This window comes from Eulemur rufifrons, chromosome 27 (assembly GCF_041146395.1).
Source record: "Eulemur rufifrons isolate Redbay chromosome 27, OSU_ERuf_1, whole genome shotgun sequence".
NCBI lineage: Eukaryota > Metazoa > Chordata > Mammalia > Primates > Lemuridae > Eulemur > Eulemur rufifrons.
Window position 1 is genome coordinate 27,131,565 of NC_091009.1, and position 11,516 is coordinate 27,143,080.

General features: G+C 53.1%; 1 protein-coding gene across 1 annotated transcript; it reads left to right on the forward strand.

Annotated features, from left to right (window-relative positions):
• The first annotated feature begins 272 nt into the window (after positions 1–272).
• Positions 273–11,268, forward strand: FCAMR (Fc alpha and mu receptor). The gene is made up of 7 exons (XM_069459499.1): positions 273–315; positions 2,931–2,991; positions 4,715–4,849; positions 7,462–7,800; positions 8,946–9,705; positions 10,325–10,440; positions 11,084–11,268. Exons 1-7 carry the CDS (start codon positions 277–279, stop codon positions 11,266–11,268), a joined length of 1,635 nt encoding a protein of 544 aa, XP_069315600.1. The 5' UTR covers positions 273–276.
• Positions 11,269–11,516: the final 248 nt, after the last annotated feature.

Here is an 11,516-nt window from a genome sequence, read left to right on the forward strand (position 1 = left end):
GAAAAGTTCTGCAGGAATAAGTGACAGTAGGAACGACAAGGGACTAGGACTGGCTTCTTCCTGTAAGTAGTCAAACCCAAGGAGAGGTGACTTGGGGCAAGTGGCAGAGCTATACCGGGCACCCCGATTTCTAGCGCCAGCTCCAGCTGCCTTGCAACATCCCATATTGACTTCTCAGTCTCCAGGTTTGCACAAGAGCACCAAGAAGACATCTACACACCAGCATCTCATAGGGATAGAAAGAAAAGTCCACGTGGATCTTATTTCTAGACTGAGATGGATGGAGAAGCGCCCCGAAAGCCCAAAGAACAAAAGGTGAGAAGAGGCTTTCTTCCGGAGACTGGGGTCTTGCCTCTGAGTGCGGGTGGTGAGCTGCGCAACAGCTGTCAGACGTGACCCCACGTGCCCTCTCCAGAGCAGGTGGGCTCCTTCCCAGGTACCAGGTAAGGACCCTGGAGTTGAAGCTGCGGCATCTCCTTCTCAGCTCTTTACTCTTCTGCTCACACCCACCAGAGCGCAGGGCCCTTAGAAGCCCTGGGTAGTATAGAACCAATAAATGTCAGAAAGAGAAGAAACACGGAGATCACACGGGCAAAGCTCTCCTTTTGCAGTGGAGGGGAAAGGAGCATCGGTCAAGGTTACTGTGTCAGCCTCGGGCAAAGCAGACTCTCCTGGCTCCTGGTTCTGTGTTCTTCCCTCTAAACCACACTGGTCCCTTTCCTTCTTGTCTGCTGCCCAGGGCATGGGGGTGGGGACATGGGGGGTAGGAGAGAAGCTGGGCTGGGGGGGAGGCGGGAGGGATCTGGGAAGTCACACAGCAGCCTGTGCTGAAGATGAGGTGACGCCCTTCCCGGCAGGACCAGAGGCACAAGAGAATGCTCCCAAGTGGCCACGCCCCCTAAAATGCAATGCACTGTAACCGAGGCCTGTGGCCCCCAGGCCACCGGTGCGGGGGATGCGGGGCTCCTCGTCTCCTGGAGAAAGAATTTCTGAAGGTCGTTGGCAAGGGAGGGTGACTTGGAGAACTTCCACTGCATGTTGTCCTTCCAGCCTCCAATCAAGGCTGATAACTCTGGAGACATTTTATCTCATCCGCTGTGCTTCCTCATTGCCCCTGGAGGCGGCTCTTTCTCCCGAAGCCCAGAGATCCGACGTGCTGGGCAGCCTGGTGCCGAGACTTTGGCCCCGGCATGTGCTGGGCATCAGCACTCAGCACTTTGGAAAAATTAGCCCATTGGGAATCTGGGTGCCAGCCCCAGAGTCAGCCTGGACTTGGTGAATATTAATCGAACGATAGATTAGGCACAGGTCATACCCTGGGAGAGCTTCTGGGTGAGGGCAGGAAGCCAGAAGCTCAGGAAGGCAGGGAGAGGTCCGAGATGGCCACGGCCCTGCCCACAGGGGGCTCGGGAGAGGAAAGATACAGAAGGAGGTGTGAGAAGCCTGTGAACTTTTCAAAATCTGGCCACTCTTGGGCCGGAACCGGATAGAGCAGGCAGAGGCTGGGCAGAGCCAAGCTGCGGGGACAACTCGCAGCTACAGGGCCACCCCACGGATTCTTGACCTTCCTCTCCTCTCTCCTCTCTCCTTTCTCTCACCTCCTACCCTTCCTTCTCTCTCCCCCTTCTCCTACCTTCTCTGCCTTCTTGTTCCCTTCCATTCCCTTTTCTCCTCCTTTGATTCCCTCCTGCCTGGGTCCCAAACCAGCTGGTGGCTCTGCGAGGCTTAGTCTGGTTAGGGAGCAGGGGGTTCCTGCCCAGGGGCCAAGGCACGGACTGTTAGTGCCCGTCCTCAACATTAGTGATGTATGTGGTAGAACAGGAAGGCAAACACAGTGGCTAACTTTAGTTTGCCTTCTTTTAAAAAAATCTATAGATCCCAGGGACTTCAGGCAGTAAATAGATGAAAAGAACAGATTTTTAATCAATCAAAAAGCATTCCCCTATGGGGAATGAAATACAGAAGTATGATAGACAGTCTCTGTCTTTTTAATTAGCAATCAGTAGAAGACCATTGAGAGAGCTCAGTATGGTGTCCATTCAAAGAGAGGGGTGTTTCTGTTCACAACAGCCGTGCATCGCACACCTAGAATGTGCTAGAATCTGCTTCAGAGCCTGAAGGGGAGGAGTGAGACACAAAGTCCTGTCCTCAAGGAGCTCCCCCGGCCAGTGGGAGAGACCAGAGCAAGGGAAGGTCGGTGTGGACTGGGGGCAGGGAGAATTTTCCAGAAGTTGTGGGGAAGAAACAGAATAGGACACTAGTGCAGACATCTGCGTGCCCGGAGATTAAATTTTTAACTCCCTGTTATTGATGGGAGGCACACTAACAGGGAGACAGAAAGCTTCCCTTGAAGGAATCAATGCCCCTCCTGCAAAGAGGAAGGGGAGAGGAGAAAGGGGGAAGGGGACTGCCCTGTGTCACCAGGCACAGCGCCAGGCACCTGCACCACAATCCCACTTAAGCTGTGCAGCTGCAACCCCATCCCGGTTCCCTCCTTCCCCCAGAGAGGAAATGAATCCCCTAGACTAACTTTCCAAGGTCCCACAATTCCAAATAGGTTTGAACTTGCAAACGTGCGGTCTTTCCCCCGCTCTGTGCTCCCCCCAAATTCAAAGCTCCAGGCTGGTGAGCGGGTGCCAGGGCTGGACTCCTACAGAGGCCATTTCACCTCTTCTGAACACAGGAACCTCAGGGCGAGGGAAATTTTCCCCTTGGCAGGAGTGAGCCAGGCCCAGTGTGCACGCCCAGGAGTGCGAGGAGGGAGGCGTGCTTCCTCGGGGAGGGCACTGCTGGTCTCGCTCTCAGTTTATCCGACCCAGCCCCTGTGCTGAGCAAACTGAGGTCCCAGAGTGAGAAGGGGCCCACCGAGTCCCACCGTCACTCACTCCAGCTTCTCTCAGGCCTCTTTTCATGTACAGTGCTTTTTGCAGGTTGCCAACCAGAGGACAGGATGGAAAATGCTCCTCCTCCTCATACTGTGCCTGCTACAAGGTGAGTCCCACACCCAACCCACATTCAGAGCTTGCAAAACCAGACCTGAATCTTCCAGGGTGCAGAGATTCCTGGTGGGCACCACAGTGGCACTGGGCACAGCCATGGCTGTCTCTCCTGGGATCCAAGGCCAGGCAGTGACTCCAGGGAGTCAGATCGGGGCCCAGGGGAATGAGGGAGATGAGAGCTCACATGAGAGGGCACATGCCTGACTTGAAGATTTCTAGAATATTCTCTGTTTTGATATTCCCCATGTCTCTGCTCTCTTCCATGTAAGCTGTTAACTGAAAGTCAGTTGCATTTTCAAGATAAGGGTTCCAGGGCAGGCAAAAGACAGAAGGAGCAGCGCTTGCTTACCCCTCGTTCTACAAACAAGGGCCAGGCCCAGCACTAAGGACATAAAGATGAAGACTCTGCTCTAATCTTAAAGAGTTCGGAGGCTACAAAGAAACTATATGAGTCTGTAAAAATTACATGCACTTATCTATTCAACAGACATTTACGAAGGGCTCACTGTGTGCCAGGCACTGGGAACGGATAAATGAAAGCCAGGATCCCTGCCCTAAAGCTCCTCACTGGCTGGTGTGGTGAAGCTGGCCAGGTATAGACCAGGCTCAAATGACAAATGGCCCCATCTCCAAGCTGTGGTAGCTGGAATTTATTCTGATGGTAATGGGGAACCATTGAGGAATATAGGGAATATGCACCTAGAGTGTCCAGTATCTAGAACCTCGTCCCAAGTAGATGCTTAATAATTACCGGATAAATGAATGAATGAATGAATGAAGATGCCACGATAATACCAAAAAAGGACTAACAGGTGTATCTGCCTTATAAATGAATCAGAGTTTCAATGAATCAAAAGTAGCCAATATTTGAATAAGCATTCGGTGTGATAGAATCACACCACCTCTTTATTTGAATCTCCCACTACTCCCTTTAAAATTTTCCATCAAGAGCAGGCTTCCCTGCCCCCAAATGAAAACGCAGGCAGGCACCCATGTTTTTTCTACTAACGTATAGCTAATAGTCCTAAATTAATTGCTTTAAGTCTCAAATGTTCTACATTAAATTATTTTTATTTGGAGACAGGATCTCACTCTGTCACCCAGGCTGGAATGCAGTGGCACCATCAAAACTCACTCCAGCCTCGACTCCTGGGCTCAAGCGATCCTCCTGCCACAGCCTCCCGAATAGCTGGGACTACAGGTGTGCACCACCACACCCGGCTGATTTTTTTAATTTGTTGTAGAGGTGGGATCTTACTGTGTTGCCCAGGCTGGTCTTGAGTCCTGGCCTCAAGTGATCCTGCCACCTCGGCCTCCCAAAGTACTGGGATTACAGGCATGAGCCGCTGTGCCTGAACAATTGGATCATTTTAATTGTCCAGTTAAATATTTTGGTCAGCACTTTAATCTCCAATCAAAGATATACCTCCTCTTCCTCCCAAGGCCTGCAGTCCAGGAAGGGGTGTGGTTGCTGCCTTCTCTCTGCCCCTCCCCACCCCTTCCCCACCTAGGCAGGTGCCACCTGGGACCTCAGCAGGGCTGTAGCATCGGGAGGGAGGAGAGGAGGGAGGGCAGGCAGCTCTCGCCTGGGGGATGGCCTGGAGCTCTCTGGCCTGGCAGGGGTTTCAAGCAGGCTCTCTGCCTCTTCCTCTTGTGGGTGCCTTTGTGGACCCTCGGACAGCCCCCTGATGACCCCCCTCCTCCCTTTGCTGCAGGTTCTTCTTTGTCCCCTCCACACAGAGGACCCCATCTCAGATGGCTGCTGGATGGCTCTCTCCCTTCCGGAACCCACCTCTGGGCCGGTGAAACACCTTCGTCACCCCTGTGCTGGAGGGAGAGTTCCTTGGCAGGTGCAGCCCCTACCCGCCCCCCCTTGGTCCTGCCACAGACCTCTTGCACTGGCTCAGACCGAGCCAGCCTCCCTCCGGCTGCAGGCAGCCCTCGCACCTCCCTCGTGGGAGCCACAGTGGGAGATGAGAGCCAGGGACACCCACCCACCTCCACGGGAAGCCAGAGAATTGGCATCAGGGCCCCCAGGTGAGCCCTAAAATGATCCTGAAAGGCTGGGCTGCTCTTTAGTTCTCACTGCTGGTTCGTATAAAATTCCAAAACCCTTAATTCTTACATATAATGAAGAGCTACTTATCAGTAACCTGCCAAACATGTCCTTAAGGTATTTGTTCTTAACTTTGATACTAACAAAAAATTCTGTGCATTGCAAGAGTGACTGAGGACTCTGAAGCAGCTTTCTACTGTGAAGTGAGACCACCCCATGCTGCTGACTCGTGAAACAGTGCTCCTCTCAGATGTGCCACATGTAGATCACAAGAATCCCTGGAATCTGGGGAGCGAATACTTTATCAGGGCATCACCACTGTCCTGAGATGGTCCTGATTTGTAATTGTGAATATTCTTGACTTTCAATGATAAACTACCATTTAACTTTATCATCAGTGGCATGGCTTGGGGTGTGTTGTTTAATTAAACCCACCATGAATATTGATATGTCCATAGCTTTTGTGACCTCTGCTTTTCCTATACTTAGCCCTTCAGACATGTGTCATCGGCAGGACAGGCTTCATGGGCATGTGACTTGTGCAGTCACATGGGACCCCAGACCCAGAAGGTGCTTGGCTTCACACTCTGCTGATGCCATCTTGAAATTCTTAATACCTATTGAATAAGGAGTCCTGCATTTTAATTTTGTACTGGGACCCACAAATTATTTAGATGTTCCTGGCAATAAGCTATTAAGCTGAACTTTCCGGAACCTTCCTATGTCTTTAGGGCCTCATCTCAGACATAGAACAAATCGATAGGTGTGTGGCACCCACCTCCTAAAGCAATATGTTGAACCACCTCTACAGGACTGTAGAAAGAGATCGTCAAGCTGGTTCCAGCGATAGCCCATCACACAGCTGCCCAGGCCAAATGGGGAAAGGGGGAGAGTCACCAGCGGGCAGAAGAGCTCACTGTGAGAACTGTTTTGGGGAGAGATGTCAGTGTGTTGTGTTCCCCACCCCTGTCCCAGGGGACAGGAGGGATGGCTTTCCATTCACTTTAAGTCAAGTGGAAGAAGGAACTTCTGGAAAGTCACTCAACAAGCTCACCATTGGTCCCAGATTTCTTCTCACAGCAGGACACAGGTATGCTGCTCGTGACCAAATGGGAGGCCTCCCCCAAGAGGGCCACCCAGAAGGGACTGTGACCATAAAAGGAAGGGGAGATAGTCAGAAGTCATAGGCTTGCTGGTAGCTATCAAAGACCAGCAGAAAGACAGGCAGTTCTCACAAGGACGGAATTGTAGCCAGAGGCAACCAAAAATATATCTGGGGAGGCAAAACAGAGACATGTTTGAACATTTGCCTTATCCAGAAAACACCAAGGGAAGATCGCAACTGTCTCATTCACTCTCCTCTCTCCCCTCCATGCCTAACCCTGGAGGGGCCCCCAAACAGCAGCTTTGAGCAGAGGAAGGTATAGAGCACAGCAAGAGACCCCAACATGTCCCCCTCCCCTATGACAGGCTCCAAGCCCAGCCAGGAGATGGGAAAAGCCTCTATTGTGTGAGAGACTGGAGTTGCAATCTTTCATCAGACTGTGATGGGTGCATAATTTTAGACCAGACTGGGCTTTTTATTATACAAGAGAAACTACTATTAATATATGCAAGCTTATGCCTAAGATTTCGTTAAGGAGCAGAGAAGTCCACAGAGAAAGTATGAAGAGACAGTGAGAGAATGAGTAAACGTTGTTCCGTTTGTGCTCTATCCAATTTAAGTCGTTCAGTAAACCGGCCACACGCTGTGGTTCCACCGTGAGTTGTCTATGCCTCTTGCCAGAGCAGACACATTCCCAATACTGATCATCTGGGCTTTTATGGGGCCACCTGCTTGTTTCTGTTTCTACAGAAAAGTGGCCAGTGTGAAAAATTTTGCAACCACTGGCCCAGACATGTCCCCACCAAGCACAGCGGGATTCTCGCGTTCCAGGGCACCCTCTCCTCCGCAGAGGAAAGGCACACCGATACGTTCTCACTGTCAGCATCTCTCCTTCACACTCCATGCAAACTGGGGCCCTCCTGTCAGATGTAGCCTCAGCCCTCTTGCATGAGCTTAGGTGACATCTTTTTTAAACATCTGCCTTGGTGCACAGTGGAATGACCCCCGGCTCTGGAGGGACTGGTATGAGAACACCTAGCACATCTCGCTAAGTGCTAGCCGAGTAGTGGGTAAGATTACTGCTGCATTTTCATCTTTCCCCTGTGGCCTTGGGTACAGCGCCATTCCATATCTTGGGGACACTCCCACTTCCCCAGTGGCCAAGCTCTGCCATTTCTACATTGACTCTTTCTACTTTCACAGTGGGATTTTCTAACCCGACCCCTAACTCTGGCAGAGTTTAGAGCTTGTTGTGGTGACTATACTCATCATTCCCTCTCCTCTGTTTCCTCTGCCTGCAGTTGCAAATGCATTGAGGGGCCCGAGGCTGGTGTCCGGGAAGCCCGGGGGGGCCGTCACCATCCAGTGCCGTTATGCCCCCTCCCTGGTGAACAGGCGCCAGAGGAAGTACTGGTGCCGCCTGGACCCCCCCAGGTGGCTCTGCCGCACCATTGTGTCCAGCAACCACTACACTCACCACCGCTATCGCGGCCGTGTGGTTCTCGCGGACTTTCCACAGAGAGGCTTCTTTGTGGTCCGGCTGTCCCAGCTGTCCCTGGATGATGTGGGATGCTACCACTGCGGCATTGGAGACGGAAGCACCATGCTGTTCTTCAGCATGAATCTGACCGTCTCTGCAGGTATGAGCTGACGTCTGACGAGCCACGCTTGGAGAAGTGAATGGTAGGAGGGGGAAGGCGCAAGAGAACGTTCAGAGAACCAAGAGGGCTTTAAACATTAGGGGAGGGATGGTGGCAAGCTGGGGGCAAGGCAAAGACTTTAAGAAGTAGGCTTTCCTTTCCAAGGGAAGCTACCTTCAGAAGGAAGGTAGATATTAGAATGAACTTCCCAGCTGAGTATACATAATCCACCCGCCCAGTGTGTGGAAGACATATTTGGAGATAGTTCCAAGGAGGTAGTGAATTGGCTAATGTGGCCTCTTGGGGTCCTGATGGCTCTACGATCAGACCTGCGGACAAGGGGTAGCACGGCAGAGGAGCGTGACAAGCAGGACAGAAGAATTGCAACTGCCCTCTTCCTCACACAGACCCTTGCTGAGCCTCTCAGCAGACATGTGACAGCTACCAGGGCCAGGTCCTGTGCGGCAGGTCCCAGAGAGCTGATCCAGAGCCAGCCACCCGGAGTGCAGGAAGGGCACCCAGGCTCTGGAAGGCCACTCTACAGAAGAGATGCCATGCTAGCAGGCAGCCTGAGGGCAGGTTAGCTTTACTCCATGCAGCTCTCCAGCCTTCTGCTGCGATTGGCTGCTCTGCTGGAACTGGAATGTTTCTGTTTTTCTTTTTTGAAGAGCAGCGCCTGCTGGGCCACGGGGCTCTGGGGACAGGGGCAGCGTGCGGATCCTGGACAGCTGGCTAGAGAGTATGTGGGGGTGGGAGAAGGAGATGGGACTACGACCTGTCAATGATGTGGCAGATTAGAGAGTACAGCTGGGTTCCCCAATATTTGTTTTATTTTATTTTATTTGAGATGGGGTCTTGCTCTGTCACCCAGGCTGGAGTACAGTGGCATGATCATAGCTCACCGCAGCCTTGAACTCCTGGGCGCAAACGATCCTCCTGCCTCAGATTCCCAAGCTGCTGGGATGACAGGCATGAGCCACCTCACCTGGCCCAAATTTTAATTTTATCCAACCTGTCAGCCAAAGACTGCATCTCCTAGTGAGGTTGCATTCCATCCGGCAAAGCTTTTAAACCCAACGTCCTTTGCCAAATCCAGCAAGCAACCTGGCTGCTTCCCACGTGGCCTCCCTCTGCCGTTCACACAGGTCCTTCCAGCACCTTCTCCACGGCTACTTCAGCTACTGGGGCGCTCACCCCGACATCCTTCGGAACAGCATCTCCAGCAGCCAACAGATGGACCCCAGGACCCACCCAGACCACAGAAAGACAGGGGACAGAATGGGACACGGTTGCTCCAACTCCAGGAGCCAGCACAGCCACAGCTTCAGCTCAGGGAAGACACACCCCAGGAACAACAGGGACAGCAGCTGCAGGGACAGGCATCTTGGCGGAGGCTTTTGTCAAGGCAACAGTTCCCGTTCCAGAGAGTCTAGCTTCAACAACCAACAGCATGTCCAACACAACAGAAGGTGTTTGGATGTGGGGCACCAGAAGCTCAATGACAAACAGGGCTATTGTCAGCAAGGACAGGAGGGAGAGGACAACCACCCAGGCCGACAGGCCAAGGGTGGAAACAGAGAGGGCCGGGATATCTCTGGATATAGCCAGAAAGGTCATAGGAACCAGTAGGCCGTCAGCCCTGGTCTCAGAAAAACTGCCCTGGGAAACCCTCCAGGAAGCAACACCAGTTGCTAAGCAACAATTCCTGGGCCCCACTGAAGGAACAGCCCCAGCTGCAGGAGTGTGGACCTTGGGAACCGCCAGCACAGAGACTGCATCTGTGGAGGGAAGCGCAGGAGGGGACCTGGACACTGCGGCTGGAGACGGTGGTCCCCAAGCAACACCGAGCCAGGCCCCAGCAGCAGGCCCCCTGAGGCCCCCCGGCAAAGAGTCATCTGTGAAGAGGTAACCCCCAGGCCCCTCCTCTCAGCCGGGGACCCACATCTGTCTCATCCCCCGACATGAGAGGGAGGCGCCTCTGCTCTGCTCCCTCCTCTCCCTTCGTACCTGCAGGACAGTGACATGCACATCAGTCGCCTGCCCTCCCTTGGGGCCGTGCTGTGAGAATACCCCCTGAGTATGTTCACGTGGTTTTCAAGTGAAATCTAAACAATAGAATGATAGAATATTTAGGCTGGAACCTCAGGACTTTCTCTTTTTTAAGGTGAAGACCAGAAGCTCCAGAGAGGGGAGGTGACCCGCTGAAGCCACAAGGAAAGATAGTGGCAGAGACAAATGCTGAGGCTGGCGTCCCCAATTCCCGCTTGGTCCTTGTTCTCACTGTGGCATGAGTGGGGCCCACACTCAGGAGGGTGGAGGAGGGGAAAGGATTCGGGCTTGGGAACCTGAAGACAGTGGTTCTAGTCCCAGCCCCGCTACTAACCAGCTGTGGGAACCAGGGCAGCCAACTTGCCTTGGCCTCAGCTTCTTCACCTATAAAATGAGGGGCGTGGGCCAGACGACCCTCCATCTCCTGCCTGGCTCCAGCCTCTTCTCTCCCGTGCTCTTTCCGTCCCCACTCCAGTGCTTTTCCAGAGAAGAGCAGCGCTCGCATCCTCACTCCTGTCTCTACCGTGCTGGCCCCGTTCATGCTTGCGGCTCTGGTTCTGTTGCAAAGGAAGCTCCGGAGAAGGACGACCTGTGAGTTGAGTTTAAGTGGCCCCAAGGCCAGGGAGAGGAGCGCTTGCTGCCACCCGACACCCTCAGAGCTGGGTAGGGGTAAAGTCATGTCAGGACTTTTGAATGTAGAAGGGCCGTATTCTAGTCTGAGCCATTTAACCACTCTTGGCCTTGGTTTCTTAATCAATAAAATGGGAACATCATCTCTGTTACTTACGACTCAGCGGCATCCCAAAGCTTAAGGAGAAGCTTGTGAAGGGTTACAAGATACATGCTAACCACAGGCATTGCAGCCACGTAAGCCATCCAGCCGCAGAGAGCAGGAGAGTGGGACCCAGACATGGGCATCTGCACCCTTCTTTATGGCCCTGCTGAAATTCTCTGATAGCCATGTGCCCAGGTTTAAGTACTCTTAAAATGAGTGCTCTGTGGTGTTGGACCTAGTAAAGAAGGGTGAGATTTTTCTAGGAGCAAGTGGAGGAGACTAAGGTTATCAGACCCAGGGCCCCAAAGGCTGGGCCCAGTCACTGGGCTAGACTGGCACTTACCAGTCTTCTGAGTCGGGAAGTTGTCACACACTTGTGGTGGGTGGGGGTGGTTCTCAGGAAATGAAATTCAGTGCTGTCCACGCCCAGGACCCTCACAGCCTGCTGTGTCTCTGCAGCTCAGGAGGCAGAAAGCGCACCAGGGGTCACCCTGATTCAGATGACACATTTCCTGGACCCAAGTCTCCAACCAGACCAGCTGCCCCCTGTGGAAAGGAAGATGCTCCAGGCTGACTCTCCTCCTGCCCAAGCCAGCCTGACTGTCCCAGAGAAGGACCCGGGGCCCCGAGAAATGGAAAGATAAACCACTCGGTCACCATGGAAGGAGGACCATGGCCGAAGACCTCCAAGACCCCAGCCTCTTCTCAGCATCCTTCCTCCACCTGCGTGAAGAGGAGCTGATGCAGCTGGAGCTCCAACCGGGGAGGCAAAGGCTGACCATCGTGGGCCCAAGACGCTCAAGCATTGTCCATGGCCAAAGGCGACAGTATGACTTGAAGAAGGCTTCAGGAAAAAGAGGTCACCTAGGCAAAGTGTGGAATTTCCATTTCC